Raw genomic sequence first — 24,046 nt, 5'->3', positions numbered from 1 at the left:
TCTTCAAAACAACAAAAAAGTACTTCATTGCCTGTAAAGATCTTTGGGACGTCTGGTGGTCATGAAAAAGCGCAAGTCTTTCTTATATATTACAGGCAGCTTTAGCTACCCCCCGAGGTAAAAGGGACAGAGAGAGCTCTCACTCTCACACCATTGGCAGCTCATCCAAATATATTCTTTGATGTCAGTTCAACAATGAAAACTTACGTTTTCGACAGGTGTCAATAAGTGCCCACAGAAACGCACGATTATCTCTCTCCCCCGCCACCGCCATATGGCGAAGCTTGGCGGGTATTTGAAAATAAACGGAATCGCAGGGTGGCCGTTGAGGCGCGAGGCGCGCGGGCCCGGTTGCCAAGGCGACAAGGGGGCAGCCACGCTCGCGCCACCTGTGGCATCCAGCACTCGCCAGGGCCGCAGCCAGCTCGGCGCCCCGCCGGCCGCATCAATCCCTAACAACCGCTTGCCCCAACTCAGAGAAACTCAGATGGAAAAATGCGCAGAGCTTAACGAGAGGCGGAGGGCTTTGCTGCGCTACCGAGGAACTCGCGGGAATCCGGCAGTGCCGGATAAAAAGGTACCCGCGGGAGGAGCGCAGGTCAGAGAGGCAGGCCTTCGAATCACACCGAGCTGCGTCCTTTGATAGCTGCCGCTGAGTGTCAATGCAAACTGACAGTTTACGTGTTTGTGAGCACATTAAAAGCAAAGTGTACTTCACTTGCTTTGCTAACTATAGTTTTGTATCTTCTATTCTCCAGGCTAAACTTGCTTTGCTAAGGAACTAATGTTTGCATTTTCTATACTCCACCTTGTAACTGGGTCGTGGGAAACTGTTCGCCATTTCACGTCAAACAAGAAAACTCCCATGGTTGGCTAGTCTGCTGGGATCATTGGTACGCTAGTGGACCGTACTTAGTTGCCAAGATTCTGCCAATGGAACTTTTGCACCCTGCACAAGGAGATGCAAAGCAAAACTTTTAGATAGTTTGTCTGCATTTTGCAGTACTCAGTAAGATAATGGGACTAAAGTGGGGTAGTGGTTGTAATTTACCGAAATTCCCTGGTCGGGGAGGTCCCAGCAGATTGTGAAAACTGCAAATGTAACGCCCCTATTTAAAAAAGGAGGCAGACAAAAAGCAGGAAACTATAGACCAGTTAGCCCAACATCTGTGGTTGGGAAAATGTCAGAGTCCATTATTAAAAAAGCAGTAGCAGGAAAAGCAAAATTCAGGCAGAATCAGCATGGATTTATGAAGGGGAAGTCATGTTTGACGAATTTGCTGGAATTCTTTGAGGATATAACAAACAGGGTGGATAAAGGGGAACCAATGGATGTGGTGTATTTCGACTTCCAGAAGGCATTTGACAAGATGCCACATAAAAGGTTACTGCACAAGATAAAAGTTCACGGGGTTGGGGATAATGTAGTAGTTAGCCAATCCTCTATCCATGCTAACAGATAGTCAGGATAAATGGTTCATTCTCTGGTTGGCAATTAGTAACTAGTGGGGTGCCGGGCCCCCAACTATTTACAATCTATATTAACGACTTGGATGAAGGGACCGAGTGTAACGTAGCCAAGTTTGCTGATGATACAAAGATGGGAGGAAAAGCAATGTGTGAGGAGGACTCAAAAAGCCTACAAAAGGACATAGACAGGCTAAGTGAGTGGGCAAAAATTTGGCAGATGGAGTATAATGTTGCAAAGTGTGAGGTTATGCACTTTGGCAGAAAAAAGTTGAAGAGCAAGTTATTATTTAAATGGAGAAAAATTGCAAAGTGCTACAGTACAGCGAGACCTGGGGGTCCTGGTGCATGAAACACAAAAGGTTAGTATGCAGGTACAGAAAGTGATCAGGAAGTCCAATGGAATCTTGGCTTTTATTGCAAAGGGGGTGGAGTATAAAAGCAGGGAAGTCTGGCTACAGTTATACAGGGTATTGGTGAGGCCACACCTGGAATACTGCGTCCAGTTTTGGTTTCCATATTTAAGAAAGTATATACAGGAAACTCTCGATTATCCGGGGTCCTCGGGGATCGGGCTATTCCGGGTAAACGATTTTGCCGCTAGGGCGAGTGCACGTACTTGCCGAGAATGCTTAGGTCCCAAATTTATACTTTAATGCCAGATTAACTTGCTGGAGTCAACGACCCCTCCCTCAAATCAATGTTGAAACTAGTTAGAACACCAACTCGACGAGCCTAATCTCCAATGCTTCGGCAGTCATCGGTCGGCAGAGAAAGAGCACAGACAAGCAGGATTGTGCCAGCATGCAGGGTCCTCAGATCCTGCCTAGAAACCCGAGCTCATTCCCTGTTGGTGCCGCGATCAGGCCCAGCGGTGTGGCTGAAAGGTGAAATGGCTAGTCTAAAGGCTTCAACGGCTGGAGGTCGAATGAGACTCGGCTTTACTTACCCCCGAGGCCGGGCGGCACCCTTAGTGGCGGACAGGTGCAGAAAGTGGCAGCGCAGGACTGTGTGTGGGATGGGTTTAATGGTCGTGTGCAACTGTACAGGGATTGGAATCACAGTTTTTAAAAGTACCGTTGCAGAGGGTTCTCCGTTAGATCCGTGTACAGATAATCGAGAGTTGCCTGTACTTGCTTTGGAGGCAGTTCAGAGAAGGTTCACGAGGTTGATTCCGGAGATATGGGGGTGGACTTATGAGGAAAGGTCGAGAAGGTTGGCCTCTAATTAGAATTCAGAAGAATGAGAGGTGATCTTATTGAAATGTATAAGCTTATGAGGGGACTTGAGGTGGATGCAGAGAGGATGTTTCCATTGATAGGAGAGACTAGAACTATAAGGGGCCGCCCATTTGAAAGGAGGAATTTCTTCTCTCAGACGGTTGTAAATCTGTGAAATTCACTGCCTCAGAGAGCTGTGGAAGCTGGGTCATTGAATAAATTTAAGACAGAGATAGACAGTTTCTTAACCAATAAGGGAATAAGGGGTTATGGGGAGCGGGCAAGGAAGTGGACCCGAGTCTATGATCGGATCAGCCATGATCGTATTAAAGGGTGGAGCAGGCTCGAGGGGCCGTATGGCCTACTCCTGCTCATATTTCTTATGTTTCCCCTCCAAACCCAGTAGCAAACTGCCTGGTATTTACTGTCACACTCTCTCAGTGCCAGTGTTTGGGAACTTACTGTGTGGGGAATCACAGGTATGAATCCGAGTTCTTACAAGTCCTAGGTAGTAAATTGTTGGAATACAAATAAACCTTGATGCTGGACTACATTTTTATTGTGCATTGGTATTGTGTGTTTCTATTTTATAAAAAGAGACTGAAAATAGAATCAAGATAAAGTTTGGATATTTTTCCCCCAACCCAGAAAATTAAAATGACCATAAGCAGCCTCTGATGTTCACCACATGGGAACCCAACATCATTCCCAGCTTTTGCAGTGGAGGAAGAGACAAGCAAGCTTTCATTGCAACATTACTCAGCATCTAGTTTGTGCCTCATCTTCATTTAATAATCCTAACTTTGGCCCGAATCACGTTCTTGCGCCATTTTGATCGCTTTTTGTACAAATACACTAGCTTTTAAGGATTTATGTAAATCCCTTTGCTCAACCACAGCTCTTAGTCGCTTACCATAGACACATCATTCTAATTTATCTTCCTTGGATCCGAAGTGGATGACCTCATACTTCCCACATTGAATGTCATCTCACATAGTTTTGCCCATTTACTTAGTCTATGTCCATTTGTAACTTCCTGTTCCCCTCTACACCACTTACTATACCTCCTAACTTCGCACCATCTGCAAACTTGGATATATAATCCTCTATTCCTTCATCCATGATATTTATATATGTCTACATAGTGAAAAGCTGAGGATCCAGTACAGATCGCTGGTCACAGCCTACCAATCAGAGACCATTCCCTTTATCCCGACTCTCTGTCCCCTACTTCCCAACCAATTACCAACCCCTGTCACAAGATTACCTCCAATTATGTCCACTTTCATTTTTGATGATAGATTCCAGTAACCACCCCACAACTTTTGTTAAACTGACAGGTTTGTAGTTACCTGGTCTCTCCACATGCCCCCCACCCCTTTAAATAATGGAGTAACATTTGCAGTTTTCTAATCCATAGGCACAATTGCTGAATCTAGAAAGCTTTGTAAATTATGACTAATGCATCTGCAATTTCCTCACGTATTTAATTTAATGTCCTGGAGTGGAAACCATCAGGTCCTGTAAACTTGGTTATCTTAAATCCAATTATTCTCTCCGTTACAATTTTTGTTTCATCATCATCAGAGGCAGTCCCTCAGAATCGAGAAAGACTTGCTTCCACTCCTAAAATGAGTCCTTTGGTGGCTGAACAGTCCAATACGAGAGCCACAGACCCTGTCACAGGCGGGACAGACATTCGTCGGGGGAAGGGGGCGGGTGGGACTGATTTGCCGCACGCTCCTTCCACTGCCTGCGCCTGACCAATTCATGCTCGCGGCGTTAAGATTCGAAGAGCTCAATGCCCTCCCGGGTGCACTTTCTCCACCTAGGGCGATCTTCGGCCAGGGACTCCCAGGTATCAGTGGTGATGTCACACTTTACCAGGGAGGCTTTGAGGGTGTCCTTGTAACGTTTCCGCTGCCCACCTTTGGCTCGTTTGCCATGAAGGAGCTCCGCATAAAGCATTTGCTTAGGGAGTCTCGTGTCTGGCATGCGAAGTATGTGGCCTGCCCAGCGAAGCTGATCGAGTGTGGTCAGTGCTTCAATGCTGGGGATGTTAGCCTGGGCGAGGACACGGATGTTGGTGCGCCTGTCCTCCCAGGGGATTTGCAGGATCTTGCGGAGACATCGTCAGTGATGTATCTCCAGCGACTCGAGGTGTCTTCTGTACATCGTCCATGCCTCTTATCCATACAGGAGGGCGGTATTACTACAGCCCTGTAGACCATGAGCTTGGTGGTAGATTTGAGGGCCTGGTCTTCGAACACTCTTTTCCTCAGGCAGACAAAGGCTGCACTGGCGCACTGGAGGCGAATTTGAATCTCCGCATCAATGTCTGCCTTGTTGATGAAAGGCTCCCGAGATATGGGAAGTGGTCCACATTGTCGAGGGCCGCGCCGTGAATCTTGATGACTAGGGGGCAGTGCTGTGCGGCGAGGACAGGCTGGTGGAGGACCTTTGTCTTACCGATATTAAGCGTAAGGCCCATGCTTTCATATGCCTCAGTAAATACATCGATTATATCCTGGAGTTCAGCCTCAGAGTGTGTGTAGATGCAGGCGTCGTCCGCATACTGCAGCTCAACGACAGAGGTTGGGGTGATCTTGGACCTGGCCTGGAGGCGGCATAGGTTAAACAGCTTCCCACTGGTTCTGTAGTTTAATTCCACTCCAGCGGGAAGCTTGTTGACTGTGAGGTGGAGCATGGCAGCGAGGAAGATTGAGAAGAGGGTTGGAGCGATGACGCAGTCCTGTTTGACCCCGGTCCGATGTGGATTGGGTCTGTAATGGAACCGCTGGTAAGGATCACGGCCTGCATGTCGTCGTGCAGGCGAAGGATGTTGACAAACTTTTGGGGGCATCCAAAATGGAGGACGCCGCTCCATAGACCCTCACGATTGGCGGTGTCAAAGGCCTTTGTAAGATCGAAAAAGGCCATGTATAAGGGCTGCCGCTGCTCCCTGCATTTTTCCTGCAACTGCAAAGATCATGTCCGTTGTGCCCCGTAGGTGACGAAATCCGCACTGTGATTCCAGGAGGAGCTCCTCGGCCACAGGGAAAAGGTGGTTGAGGCAAACTCTAGCGAGAACCTACCCAGTGGCTGATAGCAGGGAGATTCCCCTGAAGTTGCCACAGTCGAACTTGTCCCCCTTTTTAAAGATGGTCAGGATCACTGCATCTCTGTGATCTCCCGGCAAGCTCTCCTCCCTCCAAATGAAAGAGATGAGGTCATGTATCCTCGCCAACAGCGCCTCTCCGCCATACTTTAGCGCCTCAACAGGAATTCCATCCGCACCCGTAGTCTTGTTATTCTTGAGCTGTTTTATGGCTTTGCCTACCTTGTGCAGTGTTGGGGTTTCACCTGAGGTTGTGTGGGCATGGAGTCAAAGGCAGAGTCTCAATTGAGGAGATCTTCAATGTGCTCCTTCCAGCAGGCCCTGATATCAAGGACACGAGGCTATGTGTTTCCCCGTTCTTGGCCAGCAGTGGGGTGGGGCCTTGGGAGTTTGGACCGTAGGTGGCCTTGACTGCAATGAAGAATCCTCACATATCGTGACTCAGCCAGTTGTTGTATCTCCTGTGCTTTCTCCATCCACCACCTGTTTTTTAGGTCCCTGGTTTTTTGTTGGACCTCAGCCTTGAGCCGTCTGTAACTTTGCTTTGCAGCTCCCGAGTTGGGTTGTTGCTTGAGGCTCAGAAATGCTCTGCGCTTACGACCTATTAGTTCTTGGATCTCCTGATCATTTTCATCAAACCAGTCCTGGTGTTTTCTGGTTGAGTAACCAAGTGTCTCTTCACAGGCACTGGTTATGGAAACCTGGAGGGCAGACCAAGCATTGTGGGCATTCAGCATCTCAGGGTCATCAAGGCACTCCAGATTAGCTGTGAGGTGGTGGCTGTATAGGGTTCTCTTAGCTGGGTCTTTAAGTGCCCCGGCATTAACTTTTTTGCAACACTGCTTCTGCTGTCCCCTCTGCTTTGGGGCTATGTTTATATTGATGATGGATCGGATAGGCGATGGTCCGTCCAGCAGTCGTCAGCTCCTGTCATGGCGTGGGTGATGCGCACATCCTTGCGATCCCTGGTTCGGATGATGACATAGTCGAGCAGGTGCCAGTGTTTGGAGCGAGGGTGTTGCCACGATGTCTTGTATTTGTCCCTGTGGCAGAACAGGGTGTTGGTGATGAGGAATTCGTGTTCTAGACATTTTGTCAGGATAGGGTACCGCTGGAGTTGGCTTTCCCTACCCCCCACTCCACCCCAGAGGGCTGTGTCTTTGCCGATCCTGGCATTAAAGTCTCCTAGGAGGATAGATTTGTCGCCGTGGGGACACGGGACAGGGATGTCTCGAGTTTGGAATAAAAACCCTCTTTAGCCTCATCCGTTGCATCGAGTGTTGGGGCATACGCACCGATGACTATGGCGCATTGGTTCCGGGATAGGCTAAGGCGAAGAGTCATGGGGCGTTCGTTAACCCCACAGGCAGAGTCTTTGAGGCGGTCAACCAATTCATTTTTGACGGCGAAGCATTCTTCCTCTGGTTTTCCTTTCCCGAAAAAGGTGTAACCTCCACCATGTTCCTTGAGCAGGCCTTCCCCTGCCCGCCGGGTCTCGCTTAGGGCAGCGATGTCAATGTCAAAACGTCTAAGTTCCCTGGCAACTATGGCGGTGCGGCGTTCTGGCCTGTTGCTGTTGGAAATGTCCATGAGGGTCCTGACGTTCATATTAGCGAAGTGGAAGATGCCTGTGCACGAGTTCTTTTAACGTGGGGTGGCCGCTGCACACCGACAACCACATGGGCTTAGCTGAGCAAGGGTCTTGATCCAGTGGCAAGGGGGTCCAAGACGACTGGAGACCAGGCACTGCTGTATAAGCCCAATTGCCTACGGTGAGGTGTTGGCCGCAAGCTCGGCGCCGAGTAGCGCCATTGATGGTTGATGGCCCGAGGCTTGGTTGGGGGCAGGCATTTGGAAGGTCAGCTGTCCGCTGGGGTTCCAAGGGATGTTTTGGAAAGTTTCTTCCAAGGTTAGAAATTTTCCCAAAGGTTTCCAAGTTGTTTTAAGAATTTAAAGGTATTTCCAAATTATTTTTCAAAAAGTTACACAGGTTGATTGAAGGTTTAATAAATAGATTAAGAGTTGGTTAAAAGTTGATAAAAAAAAGGTCGCTAGCAGTGAACACTAACTTTTAAACAACTTGATTTACATTTTAGACTTTTTTTTAAAATCATTTTTGTTTATACTTGTATTAAATCCATTAAGTTTCTGCGCTTGACTTACTTTTAGGTTCCCTTTTAAATTATATTATATTCTCTGCCTCAAAAGCTACTAATGGTAAAGGCACTCCATGTTGTAATAAATCTCTGTGTTAAAAAAAAAGATTCTTCTAACTCTTTGTTCTTCTAATGATAATCCTGACTCAATGTCCCATCGTTACCAATTTGCTAATTGGAAATATGTTCACTATCCTCCCCAAACCTTTTATAATTTTGAAAACCTCTTAGATTTCCCCTTAACCATTTCTGTTCCAATGAAAAAAACACCAAGTTTATCATGCTTTTCTTCATTACCATATACTTTTACACCTGGAATCATTTCCGGATGTCCTTACTACTATGAGGTACCCAGAACTGCACATAATGTTTAACTAATCTCTTGTACAAATTCAACATCGCTTCCTTGCTTTTATATTCAGTACCCCATGTGGAATTCTGCATTAGGATGGAGAATGAAACAGTTAATTCAGAGACCATGGTCCAGAACTTAAAGAAGGGTAATTTTGAAGGTATGAGGCATGAATTGGCTAAGATAGATTGGCTAATGATACTTAAGGGGTTGACTGTGGCAGACATTTAGAGACCGCATGGATGAATTACAACAATTGTACATTCCTGTCTGGCGTAAAAATAAAAAAGGGAAGGTGGCTCAACCGTGGCTATCTAGGGAAATCAGGGATAATATTAAAGCCAAGGAAATGGCATACCAATTGGCCAGAAATAGCAGCGAACCTGGGGACTGGGAGAAATTTAGAACTCAGCAGAGGAGGACAAAGGGTTTGATTAGGGCAGAGAAAATGGAGTACGAGAAGAAGCTTGCAGGGAACATTAAGGTGGATTGCAAAAGTTTCTATAGGTATGTAAAGAGAAAAAGGTTAGTAAAGACAAACGTAGGTCCCCTGCAGTCAGAATCAGGGGAAGTCATAACGGGGAACAAAGAAATGGTAGACCAATTGAACAAGTACTTTGGTTCAGTATTCACTAAGGAGGACACAAACAACCTTCCGGATATAAAAGGGGTCAGAGGATCTAGTAAGGCGGAGGAACTGAGGGAAATCTTTATTAGTCGGGAAATTGTGTTGGGGAAATTGATGGGATTGAAGGCCGATAAATCCCCAGGGCCTGATGGACTACATCCCAGAGTACTTAAGGAGGTGGCCTTGGAAATAGCGGATGCATTGACAGTCATTTTCCAACATTCCATTGACTCTGGATCAGTTCCTATCGAGTGGAGGGTAGCCAATGTAACCCCACTTTTTAAAAAAGGAGGGAGAGAGAAAGCAGGGAATTATAGACAGGTCAGCCTGACATCAGTAGTGGGTAAAATGATGGAATCAATTATTAAGGATGTCATAGCAGCTCATTTGGAAAATGGTGACATGATAGGTCCAAGTCAGCATGGATTTATGAAAGGGAGATCATGCTTGACAAATCTTCTGGAATTTTTTGAGGATGTTTCCAATAAAGTGGACAAAAGAGTACCAGTTGATGTGGTATATTTGGACTTTCAGAAGGCTTTCGACAAGGTCCCACACAGGAGATTAATGTGCAAAGTTAAAGCACATGGGATTGGGGGTAGTGTGCTGACGTGGATTGAGAACTGGTTGTCAGACAGGAAGCAAAGAGTAGGAGTAAATGGGTACTTTTCGGAATGGCAGGCAGTGACTAGTGGGGTACCGCAGGGTTCTGTGCTGGGGCCCCAGCTGTTTACATTGTACATTAATGATTTAGACGAGGGGATTAAATGTAGTATCTCCAAATTTGCGGATGACACTAAGTTGGGTGGCAGTGTGAGCTGCGAGGAGGATGCTATGAGGCTGCAGAGTGACTTGGATAGGTTAGGTGAGTGGGCAAATGCGTGGCAGATGAAGTATAATGTGGATAAATGTGAGGTTATCCACTTTGGTGGTAAAAACAGAGAGACAGACTATTATCTGAATGGTGACAGATTAGGAAAAGGGAAGGTGCAACGAGACCTGGGTGTCATGGTACATCAGTCATTGAAGGTTGGCATGCAGGTACAGCAGGCGGTTAAGAAAGCAAATGGCATGTTGGCCTTCATAGCGAGGGGATTTGAGTACAGGGGCAGGGAGGTGTTGCTACAGTTGTACAGGGCCTTGGTGAGGCCACACCTGGAGTATTGTGTACAGTTTTGGTCTCCTAACTTGAGGAAGGACATTCTTGCTATTGAGGGAGTGCAGCGAAGATTCACCAGACTGATTCCCGGAATGGTGGGACTGACCTATCAAGAAAGACTGGATCAACTGGGCTTGTATTCACTGGAGTTCAGAAGAGTGAGAGGGGACCTCATAGAAACGTTTAAAATTCTGACGGGTTTGGACAGGTTGGATGCAGGAAGAATGTTCCCAATGTTGGGGAAGTCCAGAACCAGGGGTCACAGTCTAAGGATAAGGGGTAAGCCATTTAGGACCGAGATAAGGAGAAACTTCTTCACCCAGAGAGTGGTGAACCTGTGGAATTCTCTACCACAGAAAGTAGTTGAGGCCAATTCACTAAATATATTCAAAAGGGAGTTAGATGAAGTCCTTACTACTCGGGGGATCAAGGGGTATGGCGTGAAAGCAGGAAGGGGGTACTGAAGTTTCATGTTCAGCCATGAACTCATTGAATGGCGGTGCAGGCTAGAAGGGCTGAATGGCCCGCTCCTGCACCTATTTTCTATGTTTCTAAAACCCAGAATTTCATTTTTCTTTTCTACTAGCAGTTCCAGCTTTAAGGGTCAACAAATCTGAATCCTAGACATTTCTATTTCCCCCTCTAAGAATCTTACCAGTTAGGATACACTGCCTTTCACTGTTCTTTTTCTCAAAATATAATCATATTTCTCTTCATTGAGAATTGCATCTGCCATCTCCATTATTTGCCCACTCCATTAATCTGTCCTTGTCATCCTATTCTGCATTATCCCTCACAATTTTCCACACCCCTAGAATGGTATCAAACAGCAATATTATTCCTCATGTCAATGTCCAAATTGTTAATATAAAATCCAAATAAAAGTGGTAACAGCACCAATCCCTGGGCTACACTACTACCTACATTCACCAATCTGAAAAATATCCATTCACCCCTTTTCTTTGCTTTTTAACAAATACCAATCTCTATCCTTGAGCTTAGATTCCCCTTAATACCATGTGCCTTAATTTTTGCAATAAGAATCTTGCATGAGATCTTATCAACCATTTTTTGAAATCCATTTTATTACCTTTATTTGTACACTTTGATTTCATCAAAAAACTCTTAAAATTAGTCAAATATAGCCTGCTACTTACAAATGCATGCTGACTGTTTCTGATTAGCCCATACCTTTCTATGTGGTGACTAATTTCAACCCATATTATGGAATCAAAAAGTTCATCCACTTGGAGAAATTAAGGCATTTAAAGGAGTGTTGTCACCTTATTAGGCAATTTGCTGTCTTTAGTGATTTGAAGAAATTGACCCGGATTTTACAGTGCTTCCGACAGCACACGCACAGCGCGCTGTCCCAAGCCTTCAGAATGGCCCCACAAGTTCTGGGTTTCTGCATGAATTGCGCATACACGAAACCCTGGAAGTTGCGATCCGTCAAGTTTCGCTTGGACAGTTCCACCGCTGTAAATTCACTTTCGCTGTCGCAGTGTTCGGCTATTTTCCCAACTACTGCCCAGCGAATACCCAAGAACCGCTTATGCCTGATAATAGCAGGCGCAAGGTGTTCTTTTACCGTTGTAAGGGTTAAAATAAATGTTAAAATAATTTTTTTTAATGATTTAAACATTCATTTACATTTAAAATTAGGTAACTTTTGGCTCTTTTAAAAATGTTTACATTTATTTTTCAAAACATTTAATTTTTATTTGAAATGTTTAAAGGGTATTTTAATTAATTTTGAACCTGTGATCATTTATTTTTATTTCAGTGGCGTGAAATTTTATTTATTAGGTGATTTCTATTATGCTTATGGGGATTCCGTACATAAATGGATTTCCTTTAAGCATAATAGGAATCCCCCTTTGTCATTGGTTGGCCTGGTGCACTTGAACCCAGGGATGCTTGCGAACCGCATGCGTCCCTGGGATCCATGGACCTTTACAGAGACGTACAGGCCCAGGACCAGAACAGTCCGAAGTTCCAGAGACACCAGGACAGTACATCGTTTTCTTTCGGTTAGGAGGCGTACACAGGCGGCAAGCCTCTGACAGAAATTTCCAGGCCATTGTTTCACTAAGCCTGTACACAACCTAGTTAACAAAAGTATTTTAATTCTCATCATTAAATGGTCCATCAAAACGCAATGTGATCATTTAGTCAGCAGATAAGTAAGGTCATGAGAAAGTGAACTTTAAACCATTCAACAAAAGAATGCTGCCTCACGTTAGTTTCTGTTTGTAGAATGAAATTATATCAACAACTTAACTATTTTAGGATTTAAGGGACTTTGGAAAGACTGTTCACATAGCCATTTGAATTAACTTTTCATGTTTTATTTCAAAGGGATGGTGAACATAAAGCAACAAATCTTTTCCTGGACCCAAGAGATATTTGTGGTGAATGGAAAACATTAAAAATTCAGTGATTGCTGAGAACAATCTTTATCCTTACTATAAAGTATAGATTCATTGTTATGAAAGCATGATAAATATTACACTGTGTAAAGAAATTGTTTACCAAATAGACTTATCTGTGCATAAATATTAGGTAGTTAAAAATATTTGCTTATGGTCTAAAATGCAATTCATCTCTTTTAAAAAAGCATACCGTATTTGCTTTTGATTCTTAATCCTTCTTAGGTTTTTTTTGTAAACTTCACATTCCGGCTACTTGCAGGACAGCACATGTAAAAATTCAACCAAGTCTTTTATACTTTTTGTTACTTCCCATGGAATGATACAGCACAGAAGGAGGCCATTCAGTCTATCATTACTTGTGCCAGCTCTTTGAAAGAGCGCTCCAGTTCATCCCATTCCCCTACCCTTTCTCCATAGCCCTGCACATTTTTCCCCTTCAAGCATTTATTCAATTCCTTTTTGAAAGTTACTATGGAATCTGCTGCCACCACCTTTCAAGTAGTGCATCAGTGCATTCCAGATCATAACAACTCACTACATAAAAATATTTCTTCCTATGTCGCCTCTGATTCTTTTACCAATCTGTGTCCTCTGCTTACAAACCCTTCTGCCACTGGAAACAGTTTTTCTTTGTTTAGTCATCAAAACCCTTTATGATTTTGAACACCTCCATTAAATCTCCCCTTAACCTCTGCTCCAAGGAGAACAACCCCAGCTTCTCTAGTATCTCCACGTGACTGTTGTCCCGCATCACTGGTACCATTCTATTAAATCTCCTCTACATCCTCTCTAAGTCTTTGACATCCTTCCTAAAGTGTGATGTCCAGAATTGGTCACAGTATTCCAGCTGCAGCCTAACCAGTGATTTATAAAGGTTTGGAATAACTTATTTGCTTTTCTACTCTATGCCTCTGTTTATAAAGCCATGGGTCCTGTATGTTATTTTTAAATAGCCTTCTCAACTTGTCCTGCCACCTTCAAAGATTTGTTTATGTACGCCCCCAGGTCTCTCTGTTCCTGCACCTCCTTTAAAATTATACCATTTAATTTATATTGCCTCTTCTCATTCTTCGTACCAAAATGCATCACTTGATACTTCTCTGCATTAAATTCCATCTGCCATGTATCTGCCATTTCACCAGTCTGTCTATGTCCTCCTGAAGTCTGTTACTATCCTCACTGTTTACTAGTAATCATCATCATAGGCAGTCCCTCGGAATCGAGGAAGACTTGCTTCCACGCTTAACATGAGTTCTTAGGTGACTGTACGGTCCAATACGAGAGCCACAGACTCTGTCACAGGTGGGGCAGATAGTCGTTGACGTTTCCGCTGCCCACCTTTGCTCGTTTGCCATGAAGGAGTTCAGAGTAGAGTGCTTGCTTTGGGAGTCTAGTAATATTTTCTTTGTAACTATACCTTTATTTGCATGGGAATTAAAAGTCAGCTCACTTTATTTCATCTAGATTTTTCAGATACTAGGCACTCATCTCATAATGCAAATTTATATACCAACATTGCTGAGTATTATTTTACAGTGTCATCTTTAATCTGTAACTTGTCATTTTAATTGTATGAGTCCTTGACTTTTTAAAAATACAATTCACCAAGAATATCTTCTGAATAAGACTGAATATTTTTTGCAATAAAATTCAGTTGATTAGAGGAGAATAAGGTGAGGGTCATAGGAAGGGATCTTTCATATAATGTGTTTCCCCATCTACTCTCACCATCTATATAAAATAAGATAAAGATCTTCCTTGTTAATGAAATTGTGTTTTATTATTGATTGCGCTACTTTGAAGACCCATCATTTTAGTTTGTGTATAGCAATGGGTTACTATGAAAAGACATCAATTAGGATTTGTCAGGGAACAGCGCTTCAGACTACTTCAACAGATATAATTTGCATTAACAAGACTTAATAATTGTTTTTTTTTATAGGACCAGTTACATTCTTCTGTAAACTGTGTACGTGCCTTGGAACTGATCAAGCCAACAGTCTTTAAAGTTACCATCAAAAACAAATATGAAATTAGTGCAACTGACCGACACCCACCTGTCATTTATTCATATAAACCATCTCTTGATTCTTCTCAACTAAATCTAGGTAAAGTAACAGCATGGTAAGTAATCAATGCGGTCATTTATTTACAAATATGAATGTATGATAAATTGTTAGATGTAATACAGTGCAACTTTATGGTTCTAAGAGTGGTAAATCCATTTTTTTCATATTGTATTTTGGATACTTAAACTCGGCAAATCCGCAGTAATGCAGAACATTGTAGAAGACCTGTTAATCTGTCCTGCAAGTAGCAGAAATGAGAAATTGACCTGTTAATCTGGCTTATTCATGGAACCTTGAGGAGTAGACCCATCACTGAGTGATGTGATTCTTCCCATAGTTCCAGATAACCCTGCAAGCCATGTCCTAACATGTAGATTGGCCCTAAGCTGGGCAAGCGGCAGGAAGCAGCTCAGACAAGTTGCCCAGTATTAGTTGATAAAACTACAGCAGAACCCCTGTGCATGCGTGGGGGTCCTTAAGCCTAGTCTTTATAAACCTGCACCTTTACACTTTGGTTAATGGGAGGTGTCCATATGGGAGGAAAATTACCTGGTGAATATAATGCATGGCTGGTTTCTGACCCAATGTGTTAGAGATGCCATGAGAGGTAACTCACATCTTGACCTGTTAATGGAAGTAATGGCATATCCCTGGGTGATAGCACCGACAATATGATTAAACTTACTATAATCTCAGGTAAACTGATAGCTCAACTTTAAAAAGAGCCGCATTATTCTTTGTCGGAAATTGGGGTGGGGAGACTTCTACTAACTTGTTTGACATTTGCATTGTTGGTGTGCTTTTCCTGGTTCACAGTCTAACTATTGATGGGGGAGATGATGATGGCTTGCATTGTGTAAACTTCCCAAAAAGGACCCATATTGCTTGCTACTTCCTGAGCTCAAATTGGAACAAGTCCTCTATGTGTTTTAACCGTGCTTGTCCTGGGAGGGTTGTGCTTTGCCACAGTGGTGGCTGCACCTACTTGAAACCAATACTCAGAGTTGCAGCATGGCAGTATGCTCTATTTTCTGTCAATATTAGTTAATACTACTAATTTATGCTGGTACTTGTCAACTTTCCTTCTACTTTAAATTAAGTGAATAAAACTTGGAAATATGTGCAGTCAAATCTAAATCAAGAAATGTAAAAGAAATCATCAATCTGATTAGAGGACCCACCATTGAAGTGAACCAGGATTGCGCCCCTGTGCTTCTTTGTGCATGAAATCAAGAACTGAGTGGAGATTAGATATATTGGGCCCAAGTTTCCACATGATTTGCGCCTGATTTTTAGGAGCAACTGGTGGAGAACGGACTATCATAGAATTCGCAATTCTCCACATTTTTTTTTCTGCAGTTCTAGTCAGGTAGAACAGTTCTACTTTAGAACAGAATTTATTCTTCAAAAGGGGGCGTGTCCAGCCACTGATGCCTGATTTGAAAGTTTCCACAGTGAAAATGTACTCCAAACTAAAGTAGAATGGAGCAAGTGAAGATTTTTGTAGAACTGAAAAAACCTGTTCTACACATTAAAAAATCAGGCGCAGGTTACAAATCAGGCGTCCAGAACGAGGTGGGGGGGGGGGGGAAGGGAACTCATTAAATTCTACAATCAATCCTTATTTATACTTATACAAATATTATACAAATAAATCCAACCTGAATAAACATTTATAAGCAAAGAAAAGATTAAATAAACCATCTTCCTACCTGTGTGAAAGTGCTTCAGCCAGGAAGAATGGTGCAGCAAGCCTCACAAAACGAGGGAGCTGACCAAACGCGGGCGGGGGGGAGGAGGGAGCCGACCGAACGCGGGCCGGGGGGGGGGGGGGGAGGAGGGTGCCGACTGAACGCGGGCGGGGGGGAGAGGAGGGAGCCGACCGAACGCAGGCGGGGGGGGGGGGAGGAGGAGGGAGCCGACCGAACGCGGGCCGGGGGGGAGGAGGGAGCCGACCGAACGCGGGCCGGGATGGGAGGAGGGTGCCGACCGAACGAGGGCCGAGGGGGAGGAGGGAGCCGACCGAACGCGGGCCGGGGGGGTGGTGGGGAGCCAACCGAACGCGGGCCGGGGGGGGGGGGAGGAGGGTGCCGACCGAACGCGGGCGGGGGGGAGAGGAGGGAGCCGACCGAACGCGGGCCGGGCGGGGAGGAGGGAGCCGACCGAACGCGGGCGGGCGGGGGGGGGAGGAGGGAGCCGACCGAACGCGGGCGGGGGGGGGGAGGAGGGAGCCGACCGAACGTGGGGGGGGGGGGGAGGGAAGGGAGCCGACGAACGCGGGGGGGGGGGGGGGAGGGAAGGGAAGGAGCCGACGACCGGGGGGGAGGGAAGGGAAGGGAGCCGACGAATGCGGGGAGGAGGGAAGGGAGCCGACGAACGCGGGAGGGAGAGAGCCGACCGAACACGGGGGGCAGGGAAGGGAGCCGACCGAACGCGGGTGGGAGGGAGGGAGCCGACCGAACGCGGGGGCGCGGGGGGGGGAATGGAGCCGTTCCAGATGGCTGGCAGGAAAGAGAGAAGGCTGCAGGAAGCCTCAGAAATTGAGGAGCCATTTCCCGATGGCAAAAGGGGGAGGTCGTCGGGAAACGGCTGCCTCAACTTTCTGAGGCTTCCTGCACCCTTCTCACTGCTACATGAAGCCTCTGTGCTGATGGCAATGTACTTTTATTAAAAAATGTTCAAAAACTAAACAGCTACAAAGAACTACAAAAATGGCCGAGTGCCAATGTTTTTTTACACACTGAGCATGCGCGAACTCTCCGATGCGCACGTGCAGCGTTGCCAGCAGGAAAAAAACTAATTTAAATAGTACTCGCCCCCTCCCACGTACAAAATCGGCGCGAGTGTAGGCTCCGCCCCCCTGGGCGCCGCGCCAAGCAGACAAGGAGCTGCAAAGCGCTCCAGAATCACTCGGTTTTTTTCCGGCGCCGTTTTAGGCGTGAAAAACGGACGCCCAGCTCAGAGGGGCGCCCGTTTTTTATCATGTGGAAACTTGGGCCCATTGTCACAGGGAGAAATTAAACTCAGGAGGAGAAATTATCGAGTTACTGTCAGGCAGCTTCTGGTACCTAATAAAGAGTGGCATTTTTGGCACCATGGAAGCAAGCCACCCATTACTATCAACTGCAGAGAGAGAAAAAAGTGTGTCCCCATTGGAGGTTAATATATGAAGTAAAAAAACTGATAAACAAGTTTTACCTATTTATTTTAATTATAAGGGGCAATACAACTTCCATTCCTGCATCATTAAAGAACCAAACTACACAAAGTAGGCCTACTGCAGAAACTCGAAGATATCCTTTCAGATCAACAACTCCAAAAGTCAAAACACCAGATGAGAACAGAATGTTATGCATTGCAGGTAATACTATTAATGTAACATTAATTTTAAATGTATATGCCAAATGAATGTTTGGTTACCAAGTGGAAAGGGAACTATGATTTGGTTAAAATTTTTGTTCAGCTATATATTAAACTAAATGCTGAATTCCCTACCCAGTGGATCTGGGAGCACAGTGCCCAGTTCCTGTTCAGAAACGCTCAAGCCCAATCCAGACTTAAGTCCCTTGAATGGATGATAGGTTAGTGAAGCTGTCTGCCATAAATTTCAAGAGTTCAGTGTATGAAAATTGCTTTTCTGAATGTGTCGCACAGAGTTATATTACAAAATATCGCATATTTTTTCTGATAATGCACATGAGCTAGGAGGAAAAAGAACAAAATTTTGGTACCCTAACAGTCAGCAGATAGATTCCTCCAATTGGTATTTACACTATGGGTCAGTCTGCATGCTTTACCCTGATAATAAACATTTAATAGTTTTTCTTCTCTTGGTTTTGTTCTCTTCCTCCCCCCAACTTCCAAGTGCAGCATATGGAACAAAGTGTGACCTTCAGAAGAGAAGAAATCTCGGAGTATCTTCGTACTGTAGTCCTACATTCATAAAGAATGAATCACCAATCAGGGCAATCAATATTGAAAGTTTAGACAATGGACTAGAAAAACTTATTCACCAGTTTCTTGATGAGCAGAATCTTACGAGTATGTACAATCATTCAAAAATTTGTTGATGAATTAATTTGTGCCTAAATTTAAAAGGTGAGTGAAAACAACACAGATTTAATTCAATGCTCCTGAGAAAAGTGTACTGACTTTGGATTTCCCAGTAATCAACTGCAACTTATTTCTCAGTTGCATTTGCAGTAGTCATGTCACAATTATTAATGCGAATATCATCACTTCTCAATAAGCAAGACGTTTATTAGCTCTTTGCATCTGTCGCTGGTAGCACAAAAACAGAACAAAAGCTAGATTTAAAAACACCTCATAAACTACATACTATAAATATTTTTTTGACTGTTGTAACTGTTAGAATTTGCCTGAACTTCATTCTCAAGGTGTAGGTCAAGTGATCTCACTCAAAGAAATTACCGGCTTATAGTCACTTCCTGTTATATGTTACTTTTGCCTCCACAATCATTCATGTTGACATTTCATATTAAACATTTCCCCATTCCTGATCATTTACACTAGCTCTAGGTGTGGTTAAATGGTAATTCACACAAGCTGGGCTCAAATGTTCTAAAATAAACATATGTGAATGTTACTAATACTAGAATATTCTCGCAGTAGTGCATTACAGCAACTTATTTTTGTCAGTAAAACCTTCTCAACTGAGTTACATTCAAAAATTATTTCCATACCATTTTCTACTTTTGCAATATGCTATAAAACAGCCAAATCCTTCTGTTCGACATTTCAATTTTCACTTTCAAAATATGACGTATATTCTTTTCTAAAGTTGAATTTTATCATTGCCTTTTATTTTGAAGCTAAAGAGCATGCTAGCCTTTGCAGTATTATTTGACAAAACAAAAATAATATTTGAGTTCAGTGTTGTGACTATGATCCTCAAAAGTTTGTTATACTTAATGTAAATCCTTTAAATTAATTGATTTTGGAGTTGATGCTGACACTCGGTCTAAGCAGTGGCAACACTTTACATTCCTCATCCTTGAGTATTAACTTCACCATAGGCTCTCCTGATAACTTGGTGAATTTACACAATGACTACCTGAGCCATACAGACCAAGAAAGTCCCAAGTTTCAGTGACTTGGCTGATCTCTGGTAACATTGGGCCCACGTTTCGGGCCGCGCCTAGAACGGCGCAGCCCCGACCTGGACGCCCGTTTTTCGTGCCACAAAGTGCGCCTAAAAAAAACTTACCTATTCTCCGGCTCCCTGCAGGCCCTCTGGAGCTGGGCGCGGTGCAGCACGAGCTATGGGGGGCGGAGCCAGGTCCCTGCGCTGAAAACAGTGCCGGGACCTCTGCACAAGCGCGCTACAGTGGGCGCGGATGTGCAGTAGCTCCAGGCACCCAAAACTGTGTGGGAGGGGCCCAAAGCACGCAGCCCTCAGCCCTGGCCGAATGGCCTCACTGGGGCTGCGTCGATAAGGCTGCGTCCCACGCCCAGCTCCTGCTTCCTCCGGACTGGGACCCGACCCAACTTGACTCCTGCTTCCCCCCCGACCCGACCTCCGCTTCCCCCGCTCCCGACCTCCCCCCCCCACGACTCCCGATCTCCGCTCCCGATGCCCCCCCACCCCGACCTCCGCTCCCAACCTTCCCCCCGACCGATCTGCGCTCCCGACCTGACCCCCCCCCCCCCAACCGACCTCCGCTCCCGACCACCCCCCCCGACCACCTCTGCACCCCCCCCGACCACCTCTGCACCCCCCCCCCGACCGACCTCCGCTCCCGACCTGACCCCCCCCCACCCCCCCCGACCGACCTCCGCTCGCGATCTCCCACCCCTGACGACCTCTCCCCACCCCCCCGACCGACCTTCCCTCCTCGCCCCCGACCGACCGACCTCCTCTCCTCTCTCCCCTCGGAACCGACCGACTGCCCCCACGACTGACCGACCAACCCCCCCCTTGACCGACCGACCCGCGCTCCCCGGACCCCGGACCAGACGCCACCTACCTGTCAATCCGGTAAGTCTAAGCTCGAAGTCTTGGGCCCGGCCGGGACCAGCCCGTTCAGCCTCCCTCTTCTTTCTTTCTTTCTCCCTCTCTCTCCCTTCCCTCCCCCTCCCTTCTCTCCCCCTCCCCTCCCTCCCTTCTCTTTCCCCTCCCCCTTCCCTCCCTCCCTCCCTCCCTTCTCTCCCCCTCCCCTTCCTTCCCTTCTCTTCTCCTCTTCTCCCTCCCTTCTCTCCCTCTCCCCTCCCTCCCTTCTCTCCCTCTCCCCTCCCTCCCTTCTCTCCCCCTCCCCTCCCTCCCTTCTCTCCCCCTCCCCTCCCTTCTCTTCCCCCTCCCCTCCTCCTCCTCCCCTCCTCCTCCTCCCCCCAACCCCACCTCCCACCATTCTCCCTCCCCCTCTCTCCCCCCATCCCCCTCCCCCACCCCCTCTCCCCACTCACCCCTCCCCTCCCTGCCCCCCCTCCCCCCCTTCTCCTTTCCCCCCCTTCTCCTTCCCTCCCCCTTCTCCTTTCTCTCCCTTCTCCATTCCCCCCCTTCCCCCTTTCTCCCTTCCCCCTTCTCCTTTTCCCCCTTTCTCTTCTTTCCCCCCTCTCTTTCCCCTTCTCCCCCCCTTTCCCCTTCTGCTCTCCCCACCTTTTCCCCTTCTCCTCTCCCCCCTTTCCCCTTCTCCTCCCCCCCCCCTTTCCCCTTCTCCTCTCCCCCCTTTCCCCTTCTCCTCTCACCCCCTTTCCCCTTCTCCTCTCACCCCCCTTTCCCCTTCTCCTCTCCCCCCCTTTTCCCTTCTCCTCTCCCCCCCTTTCCCCTTCTCCTCTCCCCCCTTTCCCCTTCTCCTCTCCCCCCTTTCCCCTTCTCCTCTCCCCCCCCTTTCCCCTTCTCCTCTCCCCCCCCTTTCCCCTTCTCCCCCCCTTCCCCTTCTCCTCCCCCCCTTCTCTCACTCCCCTTCTCTTCCCCTTCGCTCCCTCCCCGCCCCCCCCTCTCCCTCTACCCCCTCCCTCCCTCTCCCCCCCTCCTCCCCCTCCCCTCACCGTCAGAAACACAGACACTGACAGACAGAGAGTGAGAGACACAGACAGAGAGATAGAGACACTGACAGAGACACACTGGGGGGGGGCGGGATCCGTCCCAGCATGCTGTTGGAGGACGCCCAGTGTTGCAGTCAGTAAGTAGAAAATGTTTTATTTATTGATTTTTTTTTTAAATTATTTTTTATTAATTTTTTTTGATTGATTTATTGGTTGATTTATTGATGTATTTATCATTTATTATTGATGATGGCTCTTTTTGTAAAACTGAAGTGTTTAATGTTTGTAAACTTCCCTATAACCCCCCCCCCCCCCCATTCCCTACGCCTGATTTGTAACCTACGCCTGATTTTCTAAGTGTAGACAAGGCTTTTCTGAGCGTACAAAAATCTACACTTACTCCATTCTCAGTTAGTTTGGAGTAAGTTTTCATTGCCTAAACTTTCAAAACGGGCGTAAGTGGCCGGACACGCCCCCTTTAAAAAAAAAAATCTGTTCCAAACAGAAACTGTTCTAACTGACTAGAACTGGAGCAAACTAAATGCCGAGAATTGCAATTTCTAAGATACTCCATTCTAAACCAGTTGCTCCAAAAAAACAGGAGCAACTCAGGCCGAAAGTTGGCCCCAATGAAGTATAACAACTGTCTCCACTACCCCATGTTAGGGAGTGGAACGTCAATCCAGGGTTTTCCCCACGATTGCTATCTTGCTGGAAATGTGTGCAGATGGATATCTGGTCAGGGCAGGATCAGTCTCTAGTGTGATGCCTCGAATAATTGCTGGTACACACTGTCAGTGCTCACATTTGAATAATGGCCATGTGAGGCAACTAGTATCCACAGAATTATACCCCAGAAAGAAATGAACTTGAGAGAAAGCATTGGCAGAGGAGGAAGAAAATATAAGAGTCACTCCAAAAAGAGATTAAAAAAAACATTTTCCATTGTCTCTTAATTGAATATGAAAATACTTTCACTGTTTAGTAGTGTAACAGAAATAACTATATCTGCATTTATAATATTACAGAAAATTAAAATTCGATTTTTAGTAAGTAAAATACTTACTAAAAAATCCCATTTTAAGAATATTTAAAAATGTCTAATTGATAAATAAGTTATGGAGGAACATTTATTCCTGTTATGTCAAGCAAGCAATCCCATTCCAGTCAGTTCAGAATGATATTTTTCCATTTTTTGGGCTAATATCTAAACAGTACTAGTGCTATAGATGGAACTCTGATTGCATTAGAGAGCCTATTCTACCAGAATTTCAACACATAAAAAGGGTAGTAACAGGATTTCCGATATGCAGTGACATTGAAAGTGTACAGATCCTCAGACGTGTTTATTGATCAAACGTTCCAAACAGATGTATCAAATCTGACAAAATAAAGCCATTAAATATCAAACAATTGCTGTTCACAGATGGATAGTTTTTTGTTTTTTAAATCAAATTCCAGAAAATCTGTTCATCAGTTCTATCTACTTCCTTTAATTTAACCATAATTAAAAGTTATTTTGATCTGATAAATCTGAACAATAAATTCCTTGACTTCAGTATGTAGATCAGTTTATACAATATGTTTTTTAATAATAATGTAAAAGGCAAAATGTTGCCCAGATACACTTGTTAGCTCATGATTAGGAAATGCAGAATTTATTCTACGCAAGTGAGATAACAACCCAATTAGAAGAAATTATTACGTTCTGCTAGAAGAAGTGTTCACCCTCCCCATCAGTGAGTGACAGTGGTAACCAATATTCTATTTCATTTTTGTGGGGGGACACATGGCCACTTTAATGAGCTGCGCGGCTCATTCAAAACTTGGCGCATGTGCAGTTTTTCCATTTAAAATCCAAGGAGCCGGCTTTACGGAACCTCTGTGGCTTAAAGGGAATATTGGTGTTAACGTCACAATTTCTGTTCCTATTTGCTATCCAGTGACCCCCAGCTGGAAAGTGGACATTGGGTGAGGTCTGAATCAGGCTTAGCTGTGATATATCTCATGATTTATTAGCCTTTTATCACTATCTAGTCTTACATATTAAGAATAGCAAGAACTAGAGCAAGATACCAGAGGGCTGGCAGCACCTGCAACACTATCACAGCAAAACGTGACTGCAGGAGGAGAACATTTGAAATAAACCACTAAAAAGTTGAAAAAATGGCAGATCTGGAGTCTTAAGTTCAGTTCTGGGCACCGAGAGGGTACAGAGAGGATATATTTGCATTAGAGGGGTTACTGCTCAGGTTTACCAGAATGATACCAGGGCTTAAAGAGTTAAATTATGAGATCAGGTTACATAAACTTGGGTTGTATTCCCTTGAGTTTAGAAAGTTGAAGGGTGCTATAATTTAGGTGTTGGGTGGGGAATACAGAATAAGGGGGCACAATCTTCAAATTAGTGCTTCATTCAGGAGTGAAATCAGGAAAT

The 24,046-nt window shown here is 45.4% G+C and overlaps 1 protein-coding gene across 4 annotated transcripts in view; it reads left to right on the top strand.

Moving 5' to 3' along the window:
• Positions 1 to 405: 405 nt before the first annotated feature.
• The window catches only part of LOC139232898 (uncharacterized), a 47,902-nt gene continuing 24,261 nt past the window's right edge, over positions 406 to 24,046 (top strand). The window contains exons 1-5 of one of the 4 annotated variants that reach the window (XM_070863393.1): positions 496 to 577; positions 12,462 to 12,514; positions 14,478 to 14,659; positions 17,823 to 17,965; positions 18,475 to 18,645. In XM_070863393.1, coding sequence (XP_070719494.1) covers positions 12,464 to 12,514; positions 14,478 to 14,659; positions 17,823 to 17,965; positions 18,475 to 18,645 — 547 coding nt within the window. In that variant the 5' untranslated portion in view covers positions 496 to 577; positions 12,462 to 12,463. Of the gene's footprint in view, positions 599 to 12,461; positions 12,515 to 14,477; positions 14,660 to 17,822; positions 17,966 to 18,474; positions 18,646 to 24,046 lie in introns of all 4 variants that reach the window. The other 3 variants (XM_070863392.1, XM_070863390.1, XM_070863394.1) reach the window with 3 other exon arrangements.

Source organism: Pristiophorus japonicus, chromosome 20, assembly GCF_044704955.1.
Source record: "Pristiophorus japonicus isolate sPriJap1 chromosome 20, sPriJap1.hap1, whole genome shotgun sequence".
NCBI classification, from domain to species: domain Eukaryota; kingdom Metazoa; phylum Chordata; class Chondrichthyes; family Pristiophoridae; genus Pristiophorus; species Pristiophorus japonicus.
The sequence above is the reverse complement of the archived record's forward strand: the minus strand, read 5'-3'. Positions and strand labels throughout refer to the sequence as shown.